General features: G+C 43.8%; 1 protein-coding gene across 1 annotated transcript in view; it reads right to left on the bottom strand.

Annotated features, from left to right (window-relative positions):
• The window catches only part of LOC138287930 (kinesin-like protein klp-3), a 549,187-nt gene that overhangs the window by 483,910 nt on the left and 46,739 nt on the right, over positions 1-18,538 (bottom strand). The window contains exon 2 of the mRNA XM_069228961.1: positions 904-1,136. Coding sequence (XP_069085062.1) covers positions 904-1,134 — 231 coding nt within the window. The 5' untranslated portion in view covers positions 1,135-1,136. The remainder of the gene's footprint in view (positions 1-903; positions 1,137-18,538) is intronic.

The raw sequence follows: 18,538 nt of genomic DNA, 5'->3' as shown, positions 1-18,538 counted from the left end.
GGCGCTTCACAACACCGGACCCTCCTACCTCAACACCAGACTCAACTTCTACACCCCAACACGCCAACTCCGATCCGCTAACCTCGCCCTAGCCATCGTACCCCGAATCCAGCGCAAGACCTCCGGCGGCAGATCCTTCTCTTTCCTCGCCGCCAAAACCTGGAACTCTCTCCCCACTCCGCTACGCCAGACCCAGGACCTCCTCACATTCAGAAGGCTCCTCAAGACCTGGCTCTTCGACCGCTAAACAGCCTCTCCACCCCCCCCCCCCCCCACCTCAGCGCCTCGAAACCCTAACGGGTACATAGCGCGCTTTATAAATACTATGATTGATTGATTGATTGACGAAATAGTGGCATGGGGTGCCCAAGTGGGACTGGGCACTGCCTCCAAAAAAGAAAGCAAAATACACAGGGGCTTCTGGCAGGGGCTTCTGGCACAGCAGGAACCTGCTGCTATAATATTCACTGCTTCCGAATGACCTGTGGGTCCTGACTGTTTTTGCACTAATTTTGTCATTTCTTCCTTTGTGGTGGCCCCAGGATGACACGATCACCACCAACATAATCTGGAAATGCACAGCCTCATTCAAGACAAACTTCAGGCGTTCCCACCCTAAATTGTCATCCAACTTCATCATAATCTCCCCTAATCTGAATCAGGTACTCCTTAATTCACAAAGCCATCTTCATACCTTTTCTGTCCCATGACATATCTGTGTATTTCTGAAACAAATAAACAAAGAAGTCCTCATTGCACAAGTTCTCCATGTTGTTGATCTATGCTATGCTGAGAGCCCTTTTAATTCCTGAGGGTCTTTATTGAATCTCACTACTAATTCTCTAGACTGAATAAGCACTCTTACAATAAAACAACAATTATAATTGTAGTTATCCAACTTACATTGTCATCGAATCTGTCTTTTCTCCTGGTCTCTTGCAGTAGGTGCTCAATTTCATCATCTGCTTCATCACTCGGGAGTCCAGCCGGCAGGGCCGGGTATATTGGTGAAGTGTCTCTGAGGCTGTTTGATGGCGAATTGTCCTTTGAGTGATTGGAGGCATGGACGCTCACAGTATTCGGATCGCCAATGGGCACCACGTTTAAAATATTGTTGGATGCTCCACTACCCATTTCTGGTTGAAGAACGAAAATAGATTTTTTTGGTTATCTTCATTGAGGCTTCATAACTTTTCAACATGAATAAGACAATATACAGTCACATAAAAATGTTGTATAAGTCTGATATCACGGTTTTGGCAGTCAGAGGTTTTAGTGAGAGAGAAATGTTCATGGTATAGCACATCTCCACAGAGAAAAAAATGCATTCAATTGGATGGTCAGTGCTGTGAAATGTTCTGCATCAGTGTGGCCGTTAGTTCACTTATTGTTTCATGATAGTACAAACTGGTCCTCTTCATTCGAAGGTTATTCTAATACCAGCCTATATGTTACAACGGGGCAATCAAGAGGCCCAAGATTTTGCATGTCAGACAGCCGACTTTTGAGGGGTGTGCCATATCTCACTCTGCCTCCATTCCATCATTATTTGGATTGCAACTAGTTTGAGAATGAGAAACACTATACTTTGCCTTATCATTTAACTTTTGAGTTAACTTTTGAGTCCTTCATGGAATAATGTGTTTCTGCTTTCAGAATACCGTGAATATTACAAGTAATCTTGGTCACATAATTCCTGATCAGCTGACAGAACCAAGTTGTTTTATGACATGATCTTTTCCAGTCAAAATCACATACAGCCAGTTAAGAAGCTGTTACCCGCCATAGATACCCTCAGGAACATAAATCACCAAGGACTCTCAGGAGCTATCTGAATTGAATTAACCTAAAGAGGTTGTATGATGGAACCACGCATTCCGGAACAATGCATGCCTTGGAACCATGACTGCGTTGTTTCCATGCATGCCCTTACAATGAATTTTGTTGTAAAAGCATGCCCAGTAAAGGCATGTGTGGAAAAGCATACCAAACAACATGCGTTGTTCTGTCATGGCACCGCCGACCCACCCTGAGCCCCAAAACTACCCCACACCTAATACCTAAACTACCACAAACCCTCCACCCGCCCTGAGCCCTAAAAAAAAAAACTAGACCAACCCCCCACCCCTATAAACTAAAGTACTTCGACCCACCTGCTCTGAATCCTAAAAAAAATAATTACAAATTACCCCTGCCCCATAAATCTAAACTGCTCCGCCACCCGCCCTGAGTCCTATAAAAAAGCCTATCTGACCCCCAACCCCTGCAGCTAAAAAGTAAACTACTCTGATCCCCCACCCGTAAAAAATTAACTACCCCGACACCCCCACCCCACCTTCCCTGAGCCCTAAAACCTCCCCCTAAAAAGTAAACTACCCCAAATGAGCCCCAAACAAAATTGAGCCCCAAACAAAGAAAATACCCGACAACCCCATCCCTGCCCCTAAAAACTAAAGTACCCTGACACCCCCACCCACCCTATGCCCTAAATCCACCATCACTGCTTAAAACTACCCACCAACCCTGCCCTAACCCTACTTACCTCACCGCGTGCTCTCCCGATCCTTCCTCCTCTTCTCTCTTCCCTCCTCCTGCCCTTCCTTAAACCTTCCCCACCACCTTAAAAATAAACTACCATGCCCCCACCCTAAGCCCTAAATTAAAAAAACCTAAACCCCCCACTTCCGTCCCTAAAAAAAAAACCAAATAACCCATCCCCCTTCACCCTAAGCCCTTAAAAAAATACCCAAACCCACCACCCCACCCCTTAGAAAAATAGCCTGCCCCAACCCCCCGTCACCCCAATCCCTTAATAAACCCCCCACCTCTGCCCCAACCCACTTACCTCACTGCATCCTCAGCATCCTCTCACGAACAATGCATGGCTTTTTCTGTGCCTTAAGGAGGCATATGCGTAGTTCAGCACATGGGTGGTTAAGGCACAGAAAAAGCCATGCGTTGCTCAGGCAAGTGTGGTTACGCTTGGGCGGGAAACGTCCGTGTCCTTAAAGATGCGTTGTTTTGGACGTTTCCCACCTAAAGTTGACACTTATTCGTTTACTTGAGGAGTCATATTAATGTATGTCTGGTCAACTTCAACTATGGAAGCCAGATTTTCAATTCAACAATGCTTTGTCTCATCATAACCTAAGCTTCAAGGGGTGTGATAGAGGTGACTAATAACATATAAATCTTACAGATATCTCAGAGATGAAACATGCCTCGAAGAAGTGAAGTTACACTGATGTTGTTTTTGCATGCCCCCAGATCATGCAAATAGTTTAAACCATTTAGAACCACACACCCCTACTCAAAGCATCCCCCAAGCACATATGGAACTCAGCGACCTTCTGAAAAATGTATCTTTGCAACAATCCTATTTCGTTTATTAAGCAGTAAGAAAATACATTTTATATGTTTGTTGTTTTGCTATTATGCACAACACTAAAAAGCTAAAGCTCACAAGTGGCCACTCCCATTCTGAATTGAAACACTGCACTTTGCTTGTGTGTGGAGGTTTCAGCCAGAGCTTTATTATTTCCAAGCTTGAACAATAGGTACCCCACTTCATCTTTATCAAGGTTCATAAACCATCCTGAATGCCCACCTGTCATATGATGATAATTGTCAATTATAATAGGCCTCAAAAATCAAAGTCATGCCTTTAGGCTACATGATCATCAAACAATATGCCATAAATCAAAACAGACAGGAGTAAAGCTGGCTTGTCATCAGGTCATAAATCATGCCATAAATCAAACATACAAGAATATTGCTGACTTGTCACAAATCCATAAATCATGCCATAAATCCTCTGGATGGTTACTGATGTCGCCTGGAGCCTTTGAGCTGGAGTTTTACCATGTGTGTGTGGGGGGTATTTCCACAATCTCTTTTAGGCCCAACTCGCTACCTTCGTCTCCTCCGTGTGGTCCACGACTGGCAGGCCTGGTCTGCAAGTGCCTTGTTCTGTGTCCCCTCCCCCCATCTCTTACCACATTACCCTGCGGTAAGGAATCGAAAGGTAAGGACCTGGTCTGCCATCATGGTCGGATATAGCCACCAAAGCCTCCTTAAGCTCCATTTATTTATCTCCTTTACTGCTGTGCTGCTCATGGGCAGCTCCCTCCTCAGGTTGCCCATTCTCTACTGGCACCCTGCCAGCTCCATGGCTGCCCATAGATTGGCCCAGACTACCTCTGTTTTTGAAAGGTGCACCCCACCCTCAAAGAAGTATTCCCAGTGCCTCAGGTTGATCAGGCCGTGCCTAATCGTTTCCCAACCATTTGCCCTGCAGTATTTGGCTGCCACCATGCTGAGTTTCTTTCTGGATTTTTCCAGAAGACTAGTGGACCAGGCTCCCCTTCACTTCTGCATTGGCACAATTTCTGACCGTATTAAGCCAGTGTTACCAAATAGCCTGGAAGCCCTGGTTAAGTTGTGCCTGATGGTCCCCAGAAACACCTTTCTTCCCAAATAAGCCAGGCCGTTCCCTCCTAGGTGCACAAAAATCAGGTGTGGCTCCTCCTCCCTGTGCCCACTAATGTGGGTCCTCCGAATGAACGAGTACGCCACAATACACATGTTTGTCTTTCTGTGTCCTACCAAGACAAATGGTGACAACTTGCTGTACAGTAGTTGTGGTATGGTTGTGGTGGGGGGTGGCTTTTGGAGGGTAGATGGCTCTAAGGCCCCCCTCTTCCTGTGGGATTCTCCCTTACTGCTTGTAGGCTGAGGAGCGCCACCTGCCTTGCCCTTTGATGCCCCAAGTTAAAATCCCCTGCTGGCATCCCTGCCTTGGTGAATACTATCTTTAGCACTGCCTGAAACTGAAAGCTGCGGAGGCACTCCCCATTGCTGTGCTTGTAAAGGGGGCCTCCCCCCACTGAGCGGATCGCCCATTATTCCTGCATCAATTGAACTGGGCACATATTTTTGTCTGACAGGCAATGTAGTTTTACCAGTGCCCCTTTTGCCTGCTGGTCAGTGCTGGACTTCCACAGTGTTACCTCAACGTGCCCTGTGCCTGGGCATGCATGTCACATGCTTGGATACAGACCCCCGCTGTCTCCTGTTTGGAAGGCACCATCAGCTTGCTCAACCTAAACACCCCAATGTAACTTCTGAAGCGTCCACGCATATTTTAGGCAGGACCCCTAACAGGCAAGCCAGGGTGCTGAATTCAATGGGCCGCCTCTTGCCCTCACCCTTCCCTTTCAGGTGCCTCCATCCCTTCAGTACTGCCTTGAGGTAGTGCGAGGTGGTGGGATCCTCCCTGGTGGCAAATTTGTAGAAATGAGATATCACAGCCAGGTGCACTTTTGCCCATGATCTAGTTTTGTTCTGCTCAAATGCCCACTTTACTAATTGCTTTGCGGCCTCCACTGTGTTCTGCACACCCCTAAATTATTCCAGCCCAGTGGCCCTCTTAACTATCTTTTTTTATGTTGGATACCTATGTGCTGTTGTGGGTGCAATGGCATGCTCTGCCAGCTGGGACATGTCATCCATCAGGGACCAGAGCACCTCTGGGAAACGGGACATTGCTTGCTCTGCTGTGAGAGCCAGTTCCTGTATTTTTCCATCTGGAAACGAGAGAGTGCATCCGCTTGAGCATTATTGACTTCCGGGACATGCCTCACTCTCACTTCCAGGTTGCCTGCCAATTGTAGTTTCCCTGTTCTCCTTAATAACCTCAACACCTAGCTGTCCCAGTGATGACTGCTTGCACCACTGCCTGGTTGTCTGACCATAGGGTCAGCTTCATGTTGCTCAGTCTTGCTTGCTATATTGTCAGTTCTACTATTATGGGGAACAACTCCAGGAAGGTTATGTTCTTGGTTATCCCTGCTGCTGCCCACTCTTCGACCCACTTTTTTGCACATCACTTGTCTTGCAGGATTGCTCCAAAGCCCAAACTGTCTGCAGCATTTGTGTGCAGAGCCATTTATCTGTCTTAGACCCAACCTTCCCTCCATATAAGCACTCCATTAAAATCTTTCAGGAAAGATAACTAGGTCGTCAGGGCTTGTTTTGCCTCTGCACTCAACAAAGCGTGGTGTTGTTTCTTGCGCAGCCCTTTAGTCAGCTGCTTGAGGTGCCTTGCAATTACGCTCCCTGCTGGGATCAACCCTGCAGTTAAGTTACATTTTCCTATTAGTTCTTGGAGTTCCTTTAGTGTGGCCTTCTTTTTCCCCACCAGCGCCTTAATCTTAATTGTGATGTCCTGCACTTTGCCTTCTGGGATGTGTGACATGCCATCGATGGAGTCTAGTTCTATCCCCAGAAAAACAACCTTGTTTGCTGGCCCCACTGTCTTTCCTGCGGCCAATGACACACCTAATTATGCTGCCAGCTGTTGAAAAGCGTTGAGCAGGCTTCCTCAATCCACTCCCTTTGGTTAGCGTATAAATATGAAGTCATCTAGAGTGGAGTTTGGTCACCCACCACCCCTGGTGCTTTCTGTGCAGCTTCCACTCCAAGAATATGCTGAATTGCTTGAAATACGCGCAAGATATAGAAACCCCATGGGAAGCGCCTTATCAAAATATGTCTCCCCTTCAAATTGGAAACCCAAGAGGTGGTAGCTCTCAGGCTGCACTGGCAGGAGTCGAAAGGCAGATTCAATGGTTGCCTTTGCCATCAAGACCCCCTGCCTCGCTGCACACTCCAAATAATTAGCATTGTCCACTGATGCGTAGCCAACTGCACAGTCCTCAAGGTTGATCCTGTCATTGACTAACTCCACTTCCAGGATGGACAAGTGACAAGTGGAGTATCAGTCTGTACTGGCTGTGCTCTTTTTTGGGTACCTTCCCGGGGGATACATTATCTGGTCTGGCGGGTGCCCCACACCCATGGAGTCTTCTACCTTACCCAGTTCTTTTTCTTTCAGAATCTTTTTGCGCACTATCTAGGGGTGTTGTAGTGCTGAGTGAAGGTTTTGGGCTTCCCCCACCCTAATGTGCCCTGTTACTAGTATTTTGAACACTTTCTCAAACCCATCACATAGTAGGTGTGGGTCTGCTCTATTGTCTGCTTTATTGTCATACTGGGTTGCTAGCTGTCTTAGCCTTTGGGTATTGATGTGAGATCAAGCTAGCTGAAAGCCCCCATACCTTTTGTGTCCTAGCATCTTACGGGCTACACCTTTTTCGCCTTATCTTTCTTGTCCTTCTCTCTGTCAACTGCTGGGTGTCCTCCCCACATGTTGCCCACACGTGCTTGAACTTACATGCTGGGCCCTAGATTAAAACAAAAATGTAATTGTAGATTTATATAGTGCGGCTTATCACCCGTGAGGGTCCCAAGGCGCTGTCCATTAGCACAGGGAGATTGAGTGATTTGCCCAGAATCACAGAACGTAGTGCCAACGGCGAGACTCGAACCCGTATCTCTAGCTCCCAAGGCAGTCGCTCTGTCATACTTGAAACATATCGCTGAGGAGCCCTTCGCTGGTGGCCACCCCTTTCCAACTTGAAAAGTATTTCTGCTTGAAGAAGGACTTCTGTTTGTCCTGTTGCCCCCTGAAGTGGATATACATTTTGTGAGCTGGGAACCAAGTAAGTAATACCTGAACTGCATTGTACTGAGTGAGGAGCAGTGTCAAATAGTCACATGGTCCTTGTAGAGAAGGGGAGCAGTACTTACTTTGAACCAGTGGTTTCTGCTGCTCGGCATGGCACATAGTTATCAACACTGGCACTTATGAGTGCGTGTGAGCATGTGTGAGTGAATGCGCGTATGGATGTGTTGGTGCATAGGTCAATGCGTCGTGCATGTGGGTGTGTATGCATGATTGCTGGGTGGGTGGCTGGGGGTGGTGTGATTCAAGGGAGGATGGGGCAGTGTGATTCTGGGGAGGTGGGGTTTGGATATTGCTGGGAGTTTGGGGGGTTTAGTGATTGGGGGGGCGGGGGAGCCTTCTACCGGTGACAGGGAAGGAATTCCCTGTCACCGGTAGCCCTACCGCCATGGTTTTCGTGGCAGTGGTACCACTGCAAAAACCATGGTGGTAGACCGGCTGATTATACCGCTGGCGGTCATGTGTGGACCACCGGGTCAGAGATGCACATCTCCGGCCCGGTGGTTCATACAACCATGGTGGTATGAGTGATGATGTGCCAGGTTGGCTGAGGACAACCCGCCACATTTGTAATGTGGTGGTATACACTGTAAGCCTGTTGGCGGTGATACCGCCACTTTAACCCTGGTGGTCAAAAGACCGCCAGGGTTAAAATGAAGGCCAATGTGTCCATATGAACATTGTGAGCCTGGTAGAAACAATAGATGTGATGGTGGTACCTCATTTGCCACAGAAGAGAAGCTCATAAGTACTATTATTTTGCTTACAACTTAGTTGTATAAATTATGCCAGAAGCAGTATTGACCATCATGGCTCCGAGGCAAATGAATAGTCTAGTAGAATAGAATATTTCATAACCCAGAAAATAAAATGCCATAAGAACTGCTGTTATAACATGGCTGATCCTGGAGTCACCATCATTCTCCTACTCAATCTCTTGAACTGTTGTACACTACTCCAAAGCTCCAATAACTGACACAGAATACAATGGCATGCCCTGTAATTGGATTAAGCCCTACCTTGAACAAAGGCCCAAATCGTTGTGCCTCTTCCTTTCTACTCAGCACCATTCACCCACTGGGTAGGTGTCCTCAAGAGCCTGATATCACCCATCTGTTCTTCAATGTGTACCTGCTACTCTCAGAGCACATCAATTAATTGAACCTCTCATTTCAGCCTTAAGTGGCCACTGTGAAGGATCATACTTTGTGTTGCTGTAGGCTCTAAAGAAATGTATTTTTCTTCTGCTGTTCTTCTATGTGGGAAACTGTGATTCACACTTTGATCACCTCAAGACTGGACTACATTAATGTATAGTACTTGGGTTTAACAGTTTTTCTCATTAATCAGCTATAGGTGGTACAGAATGCTCACCTGCTTTTAAAATCTCTTGTAGTGCCCACATTTGATATGACCTTACTGACTTTCACTGGCTGCCAATTAAGGAAATTATTCTCTTTAAGATCTTGGTGACTGCTTATTGACCCTTCTGTGGCTCTGGCCCTCAAAGTCTATCAGACAGATTTATATGTAACTGTCCCTCTCGTGTAATACATTCATCAATGCTCTACTTTCTGTGAGTCCTAAAATCAAACTGACTTGAAAAGGGGGCTCCTCCTTTTCTTTTTTGGCAATGCAAGCTTGAAATTACCTCCCATTTAAGCGATGCGTCATCAATAATGAATCTCATTATCACAAGCTTCTTAAAACATGGCTTTTTAGTCAAAAACTTGGATTTCTGGATCTGTTAGTTTCCTCTCTCTTCAGTGTCTAGACACACAAAGAAGTAGCTGTGCGAGGTATGAATGTTTCCATTCATTGATTCATTCACCTGTTGAAACCATGTTGATGATACATAGCTCATCCTGAAACTGGAAAAGTCAACTGGCAAAGCAGTAGACCTCTGTTTGAAATATATTTACCTGAAATTCAACACGTCCAGAATATAAATCCTCACCTGTGAGTCATGGCAAAATTATGACCTTACTACTTCTTGGCGCAAAGAGATTCCTTCCTGTCAAAGCCCAGCTCACCTGAGTTCTTGTTCAGTTCTGATGGAGGTTGAAGACAATCCGACCCCACCCTGAAACTACTTGTTCCAGCACACTAGTTTTTAAAACAGTGCACTAAGAACAGAAGCTCAAGGGAAGGGGGGAAGTGGATAAAATAAAAAAGAGAGACAACACCGTTCTTGCGTTTCCACTGTTGAAGTGCTGCACAAATCTGCGGCCCTTTCTGACTTCTGTAGAAACTGGTGCCTAATGAAACATGAACAAAGAACAGATAAGTGCAACCTATTCCTAAATGGGTTCCTGACTATCCCTTTATTTATTAGAAATTCTCTTCTAAAAGTACCTCTTGGATCCTGGTCTCTAGTTTCCAGGTTTGGAATGTGTTACTGCTCTGGGATGTGTTTTCTATTACTGTAAAGCTTCTAAAACATTAAACAAATACCGTTATCAGAATTACCAATATCAAACATTCATCATAATATAACTAAAGCCTAAATTCCCAATAGCAGACTCACTTTTCCCATATTTCCAGAATCTTTTATAAAACAAATACTGTACTTTTACATCAAAATACAGCATGTAATTTGTGCAAGTCCTTGATTTACTGTTTGCCTTGCTGCTAATGGTTTCCACTGTTCGATTCTTAAAAGTTCCATGAGAAAAAACAATGTTTGCTTCACAAAGTTCTGCAAAATATTCTTGTATCAAAGAGTTTGAATCACAATGTTCGTGGAAGGTATTTCGTTTCAAATTGTCTATACACGAATCCAGAAATTGTTGTCAAAGTTCTTTCAGGTAATAAAAAGTTTTGCACTTACTTGTTGCTGGCAAGAGATACTGATCAGTCTAACCTTGTCTTCTTTCTCTTTTGCAGGTTACTCATAGGAGAGAGGCTGAAGCAAGGAGGAACCGGAAACCGGAAGAAGGAAGAGCCAGAAGCTGCGCCCATTGAAGTCAATGAAAGTCTGTGCAGAGCTGGGTGTGGTTTGAAGAGCTGGGTGTGGTCCTCACATGCTGCACATGTTCTTGAAAGGTGTGCAGAGTTTCAGTTATTATGCAAATGAGTTGGATTAACACATGGCCTAGGGAGGAGTGTTTTAATGAAGCCTTGGTAAAAGCAAGGCCCAATGTGTAAACAAAACAGCACATTAAACAACATACACAGAAGCCTGGGGGGGGGAAGGTGAGATAACAAGAAAGGCTTTCAATAGTAAGTTTAAAAGGGAGCTATTACAGAACCCACTAGTGCAGTGAGAGGGGACATGCTCTTTGCTGTGTACAAACCCTAACAGTTGCCCCCCTCAAAGGCCCTCCTACAGGACGGGGTTTTCCTGGATTTTTTAAATAAAACCGTCTAATCAGCTGTGGGGCATGTACATATGATGCTGGTTCCCATGAATTCTCAGATTCATCATATCCTTTCCATTCTACTAAATAAAACAGACGTCCACTAATTCTTTTTGAGTCTTTTATGCTTTTCACTTCATATTCCAGATTTCCCTTAATTGGTATGGGTGGAGGTGGTGGTTCAGGTCGGGTGTTTGAGTTGTACGGCTTAAGCAAGGACACATGGAATGTAGTATGTACTGGATATTCTTTTGGTAAATCTAATTTTACTGTTACCGGGTTTACTATGGCAGTTATACTAAAGGGTCCAATGAAACGTGGTTGCAGCTTTCGGGATCCCTCTATGTTTAGGTTCTTTGTGGAGAGCCATACCTTGTCACCAATTTTATACGTTGGGGCCTCAGACCTGTGTTTGTCTGCTTGTCTTTTCATGCTTTCCTTGTACTTTAATAAATGTTTCCTGGCTTTGTCTTGTATGTCACCTAACCTCGTTAGTCTATCCGTTACTGTAGGCAACAGGGAATCTTCTAACAAAATGGGTATAGCTCTTGGATGATACCCCTGCAAGAAATAGAATGGTGAGCAAAGTAGAGCTGAATGCTCAGTATTATTATAAACAAACTCTGCTACAGGGAGAGCTTCCAACCATTCACTAGAATAATCAGCCAATAAACAACGTAGCGTTTGAAGTAAGGTTTGGTTCAGTCGTTCAGTCTGTCCATCTGTCTCTGGGTGGAAAGCAGTGGATAAGGCCACATCTATTTTCAGTTTTTCACATAATTTTTTCCAAAATCTGGAGTTGAACTGGCTCCCTCGGTCTGACACCACTTTGCTTGGCAAACCATGTAAACGCACAATTTCCCTTATAAAAATATCGGCAAATTCTGCCGCCGTGGGTAATTTCCGTAATGGTACAAAATGTGCCATTTTAGATAAAAAATCCACTATAACCAACACTGTTGTGAAGGATTTTACAGGTGGTAAACCTACAATAAAGTCTACACTCACAGTGTGCCAAGGTTGTTTGGGTGTTGGCATTGGTATTAACAAGCCGTCAGGAGCCTTATGAGAAGATTTATGTCTTGCACAAATTGGACAGGTAGTGACAAATTGCTTAATGTCCTTTCTTATAGTGTCCCACCAAAAGTGTTTTTGCACATTTTCCAGGGTTTTTACCCAACCAGGATGACCTGCCAACGGTGAGGCGTGATGCCAAATTATCACCTGTGTTTGTAATTCAGAGGTGGGCACTAACAGCATGTTGTCGTGATACAATAAACCTCGTTGTATTGTGTTATGGGAATCCTTTAACCAATCCTGAGGTGCTATTTGCATGTGTGCATTATATAGATCTGTGATGAAATCCTTCTGTTGTACTGGTGCCAACAACTTTTGGGGAGGAATAATGGGTTCTACTATTTTGTCTTGTTTCTTGTCTGAGGTATGTCTGTATCTAGATAACACATCAGATTGAATTTGTTGTGCACCTGGTCTATAGGTTATAACAAAGTCAAATGTGCTAAAAAAAATTAACCAGCGCATCTGACGTGGTGTTAGTGCTTTAAGTGATCCAAAAAACTGTAGGTTCTTATGGTCAGAAAAGATTGTAACTGGGTACTTGGCTCCCATTAAATGGTGCCTCCATTCTGAAAAGGCTACTTTGATAGCTAGTAGTTCCCTTTCAGCCACAGTGTAATTTTGTTCAGCTGGCAATAACTTTTTGGAATAGAAGGCTATAGGATGTAACTGGCCATCTACTGCATCTCGTTGAGAGAGAACTCCTCCTAAAGCTACTTGTGAAGCATCCGCTTCAACAAAAAAGGGCAAGTCAGGATCAGGATGTTTCAGAATTGGGGCTGAAGTGAACTTTTGTTTTAGGAGTTGAAAGGCGTGTGCCGCATCATCAGTCCAAAGAAATCGTTGCCCTTTCCGCAACAAGGTAGTTATTGGGGCCGCAATGTCTGCAAAATGTGCAATAAACCTCCTATAAAAATTGGCGAAACCCAGAAATTTCTGAATATCTTTTACAGAGGATGGTTCTGGCCAATCAGCAATAGCACTGATTTTCTTTACATCCATAGTTATTCCTTGAGGTGACAGGCAGTATCCTAAAAAGTCCACCTTGTTGACATTAAAAGTACACTTTTCTAACTTAGCAAAAAGATGATTTTCTTTTAACTTTGATAATACTGCACGAACATGTTGGGTATGTTCTTCTGAGTTCTTAGAGTAAATGAGGATGTCGTCTATGTATACTATGACACAAACGTCCAGGAATTTGTGTAGGACCTCATTTATAAAGAACTGAAAGGCCGCAGGGGCATTACATAACCCAAAGGGCATTACTGTGTACTCAAATAAACCAAACTTTGTCTTGAAAGCTGTCTTCCACTCATCCCCCTCTTTTACTCGGACCAGGTGGTAAGCTCCCCGCAGATCTAGTTTAGTGTATACAGTAGAATGTCTTAATTGATCCAACAACACAGGTATTAGAGGAAGAGGATATTTATTCTTTATTGTAGCCTTATTTAGTCCTCTATAATCGATACACGCGCGCAGGGATTTATCCGGCTTCGGGATAAAAAAGAGTGGAGATGACACCGGAGATGTGGAATGACGGATGAACCCAGACTGTAGTAGGTCATCTAGGTAGGTTCTTAAGTATTTGGTTTCTTCGTCAGTCAAAGCATATACTCTGTTATTAGGTAAAGGGGCCCCTGGGATAAGATCTATACGGCAGTCATAAGACCGATGTGGGGGCAGCACACTAGCCTTTACTGGATCAAAGACGTCTTTAAAGTCAGAATATTCAGGAGGGAGACTTGGTTCATCTTGTGTAACACTAGCACAGTGTAATACTGTGCTCTGTTCTGTACCTGCTTCTTGATAACAATTGGTTCTACAGAAAGAGGAATCCAAAGTAACAGTTCTATTCACCCAATCAATTTTTGGGTTATGAGTTGTTAACCAGGGTACCCCGAGAATCAAACCAAAATTAGGAGTATCTATCAGATCAAAGCTAATCACCTCTGTGTGCCCGTTCTGACAGACCATAACAAGTGGACTTGTTTGTTTTGTGATTAATCCAGAGGTCAATTCTGACCCATCCACTGCACATACTGCTTCTGGACAAGGCTTTAGGCACATAGGAAGTCCTAAGATTTCAGCTAACTTATTATCCACAAAATTTCCTGTCGCGCCTGAGTCCAGTAGGACAGGGAGAGAATGCCTCACTTGGGTAGTAACAATTAAAACGACCTGAATTATGAAATGTCTAGATATGTGCGGTACCCTGAAGGCTGCAGCATTAGAGGTTTGATTAAGATGTTTTCTCGAACAAGTAACCTCTCCCCTTGTCGAGCTTAATCGTTTCCCGATTCAGTTGAGGAGGTGGAGGAAACAGCACCCTTTCGTGGAGTTTTAGGCTTTACTGGACATTCTCTGGCAAAGTGACCTGCCCTGCCACAATATAAACATAATTGAAATTTTTTCCTTCTTTCTTTTTCCTCTGATGTGAGTGGACCTCTGAGTGTCCCTATTTGCATAGGCTCTGGTTCAGGGAGTTTATTATCTGTGTCTTTCTTCTCGTGTCTAATAAAAGTTAACCGTGATTCCAGTTTGTATTTATCTCCCTTTCTTTCTCCTAGTCTATGTTCTAATTTGACAACTAAATCTACAAAGTCCGAATAGTCTTTTGGCAAATCAACGATATGAGCCAGCGCGTCTTTTAACTCGTCTCTCAAACCTTTATAAAAAAGGGAGACACGCTTTTCTTCTGGCCACTGTGTCTCGGTGAGTAAACGATTAAAACTAGTGAGATAGGTCAATAAATCCTGGTTACCTTGTTTAAGATTTAAAAGCTCATTATCACTTGCCTGCATGAAAGTGTGTTTTGCAAAAAGGCTGGTCATGGTACGTTTAAATTGATTCCAATTATGGAGGATGGGATCATCTCTATCCACGAAAGGAATTGACCAATTGGCTGCTGTGCCACCCAAATAAGACAAGACGAATGCCACTTTCGTATCATCAGTAGGGAACTGTTGTGGCTTACAAATGAAGTGTAATTGACAGTGATTGATAAAAACATGGAATTTGTTACTATCTCCATGAAAACGTTCAGGTGCTGCTAAGGGCACAACATTAGGAACATTAACAGTAACCTCAACTGGGGAAGGCAAAGTTGTATGTTTTGATGGCGGCCCTGTCTCTGAGGAGGTTTTAAACAAAGGCGTAGAAGCTGTGTTCCACTGAGATCCCCTAAATTTATACCTGCTTAAATCCTGTTTTAAAGAGGTATTCTCCATCTTTAATCTCTCTATTTCCTCTTGCATATGTTGCAAGATGCCAGACACTGATTCATTATGAGCCAAGTCCTCATTTAGGGCCTGCGCCATATCCGTGACGTCAATGCCCTCTATTTCTTCCCCGGTATTCATCGTCCACCAGAACTGAAATTTTTTAAGGCTTGTGCTTCTGTCAAAGCCCAGCTCACCTGAGTTCTTGTTCAGTTCTGATGGAGGTTGAAGACAATCCGACCCCACCCTGAAACTACTTGTTCCAGCACACTAGTTTTTAAAACAGTGCACTAAGAACAGAAGCTCAAGGGAAGGGGGGAAGTGGATAAAATAAAAAAGAGAGACAACACCGTTCTTGCGTTTCCACTGTTGAAGTGCTGCACAAATCTGCGGCCCTTTCTGACTTCTGTAGAAACTGGTGCCTAATGAAACATAAACAAAGAACAGATAAGTGCAACCTATTCCTAAATGGGTTCCTGACTATCCCTTTATTTATTAGAAATTCTCTTCTAAAAGTACCTCTTGGATCCTGGTCTCTAGTTTCCAGGTTTGGAATGTGTTACTGCTCTGGGATGTGTTTTCTATTACTGTAAAGCTTCTAAAACATTAAACAAATACCGTTATCAGAATTACCAATATCAAACATTCATCATAATATAACTAAAGCCTAAATTCCCAATAGCAGACTCACTTTTCCCATATTTCCAGAATCTTTTATAAAACAAATACTGTACTTTTACATCAAAATACAGCATGTAATTTGTGCAAGTCCTTGATTTACTGTTTGCCTTGCTGCTAATGGTTTCCACTGTTCGATTCTTAAAAGTTCCATGAGAAAAAACAATGTTTGCTTCACAAAGTTCTGCAAAATATTCTTGTATCAAAGAGTTTGAATCACAATGTTCGTGGAAGGTATTTCGTTTCAAATTGTCTATACACGAATCCAGAAATTGTTGTCAAAGTTCTTTCAGGTAATAAAAAGTTTTGCACTTACTTGTTGCTGGCAAGAGATACTGATCAGTCTAACCTTGTCTTCTTTCTCTTTTGCAGGTTACTCATAGGAGAGAGGCTGAAGCAAGGAGGAACCGGAAACCGGAAGAAGGAAGAGCCAGAAGCTGCGCCCATTGAAGTCAATGAAAGTCTGTAAAGAGCAGGAGTGCCAGCGCTGAGGGATCTGTTCTCAGGTAAGCGGGAGGTAGACGAGCACAAGCACTGGGTGAGGCTCGGGGGATGCCTTTTATAGACAGGCCTGGGTGTGGTTTGAAGGGCTGGGTGTGGTCCTCACATGCTGCACATATTCTTGGAAGGTGTGCAGAGCTGGGTGTGGTTTGAAGAGCTGGGTGTGGTCCTCACATGCTGCACATGTTCTTGAAAGGTGTGCAGAGTTTCAGTTATTATGCAAATGAGTTGGATTAACACATGGCCTAGGGAGGAGTGTTTTAATGAAGCCTTGGTAAAAGCAAGGCCCAATGTGTAAACAAAACAGCACATTAAACAACATACACAGAAGCCTGGGGGGGGGAAGGTGAGATAACAAGAAAGGCTTTCAATAGTAAGTTTAAAAGGGAGCTATTACAGAACCCACTAGTGCAGTGAGAGGGGACATGCTCTTTGCTGTGTACAAACCCTAACACTTCCATCCTCGTTGGTAGAAGTGAAAGATTTGGGGACTTCGACCTCAGTTGACAAACTCTGGTTAAGCAAGTAGGTAAATTAGTTTTTTACACCATGTAAATTCTGTCACATGTCCTCACCTTGACTTTGCCAAGGGTTCAGGTCTCAAGATTTATAGTACTGCCACATCTTGACTATGCCCAGGTTCTCTACGTCAGACTCTCATGGCAACTAATTGGAAGACTGCCACAGTTAAACAATTTCTAAAACTGCGTCAACCTGACCACATTACTTGTGCCCTGCAATGACTATTCTTCACAAGACAAATCTCTTTTAAAGTTTTCATCAGAGCCATCAGGTGGTCCGTAGGACAGGAACTATCTTTCTACAATAGGAAAGGCCTGCTCTTGCTTATTCCACCTTCAAAAGAACTTCAGTTGGCAGGAATTGCTTTTCTCTACAAGCATGGTAGCTCTGAAAGACCCACCCAAATAAAATAAAATAAAGATAATCAGTAATCACCTAGAATTCAGAAAAAACAATAAAGAACCTTACTGTTCCCTAAAGCGTGGTTTGAACTGGCCTCGGGTAAAATAATGTACTGCTCTGATCCTTTTGCTCACACTCCTTCTCACCTCAACACAAGCAATAATGAACTGCTTAATAGCTGATATGGCATGACTAAAGCACACTTCCAAACCTCATACATGACACCAAACCACACTACTAGCAGACTACATTTCAACCAACAGTTTCAATTGTGGATAAAAAGAGAATAGATACTTACATAGCCATCCTGAAAGTTCTTCAGGCCTCATTGGCCTCCAGGAAAATGCTGTGTAAACACTACTAAATAAGAATATAATGTACCAGAGCTGACAAAAAAAACACCTGAAGAATGTGTTGCTCAATGCGCCAAGTCAGCTTAGAGAGTCATTGATGCTTAATGTTTTAGGGGTGCTGCAAAAGTGTGACAGTTGCTTATTGTGCTCAGTGTGCTAGGGATGCTCAAAGTGTGTGAATTGTCTAGGTGCCCAAGGCTGCTTATTGAATTAGGGCTGTTTAATGTGCCAGGGCTACTCAGTGTTCAAGGCTATGCATTATGCCAAAAATGTTGAATGCGCTGGGAGGTGTTCAATGCTTCTCATTGTCCCCATATTGCTAAGTTAGCCAGTGGTACTACTCAATATTCAATGGCCACCTGTTATTCCATAGAGTTTTATGCACTAGTGTGATTCACTATTCCAGGGCCCGAAATTGTGCCAGAGCAGATAAACACAGCAGATGTGCTAAACAGTGTGGTAGGGATGGTTAAATAACATGGGCTGCTGAATGTTCCTAGGGTACTGCTTACATTTTCAGACTTGCTTAGTATATCAGGACTTTTCTGTGGACCAGAAGTGGTCAGAGTGGTATGGCTGTTTTATGTGCAAGGACTATTAAACGTTTCAGGACTGTTCAATATGCCAAGGCTACTCAGTATGCTAGGGATATCTGTTGGAGTTGAGATTGAGCTGCGCGGTGAACAGGGGATGCTCATCATGTCAGTAACATTACTTAAATAGCTGATGGAAATACGTGTCCCAGGGCTGTGCACTTAATTAGAGTAGTAATACTATACTAATTGCTATTCATTCCATAATCGAAACATGTCATTCATGGCAGTGGTGTAGTGTCTATGA

The sequence above is a fragment of the Pleurodeles waltl genome, chromosome 4_1, assembly GCF_031143425.1.
Source record: "Pleurodeles waltl isolate 20211129_DDA chromosome 4_1, aPleWal1.hap1.20221129, whole genome shotgun sequence".
NCBI lineage: Eukaryota > Metazoa > Chordata > Amphibia > Caudata > Salamandridae > Pleurodeles > Pleurodeles waltl.
The sequence above is the reverse complement of the archived record's forward strand: the minus strand, read 5'-3'. Positions and strand labels throughout refer to the sequence as shown.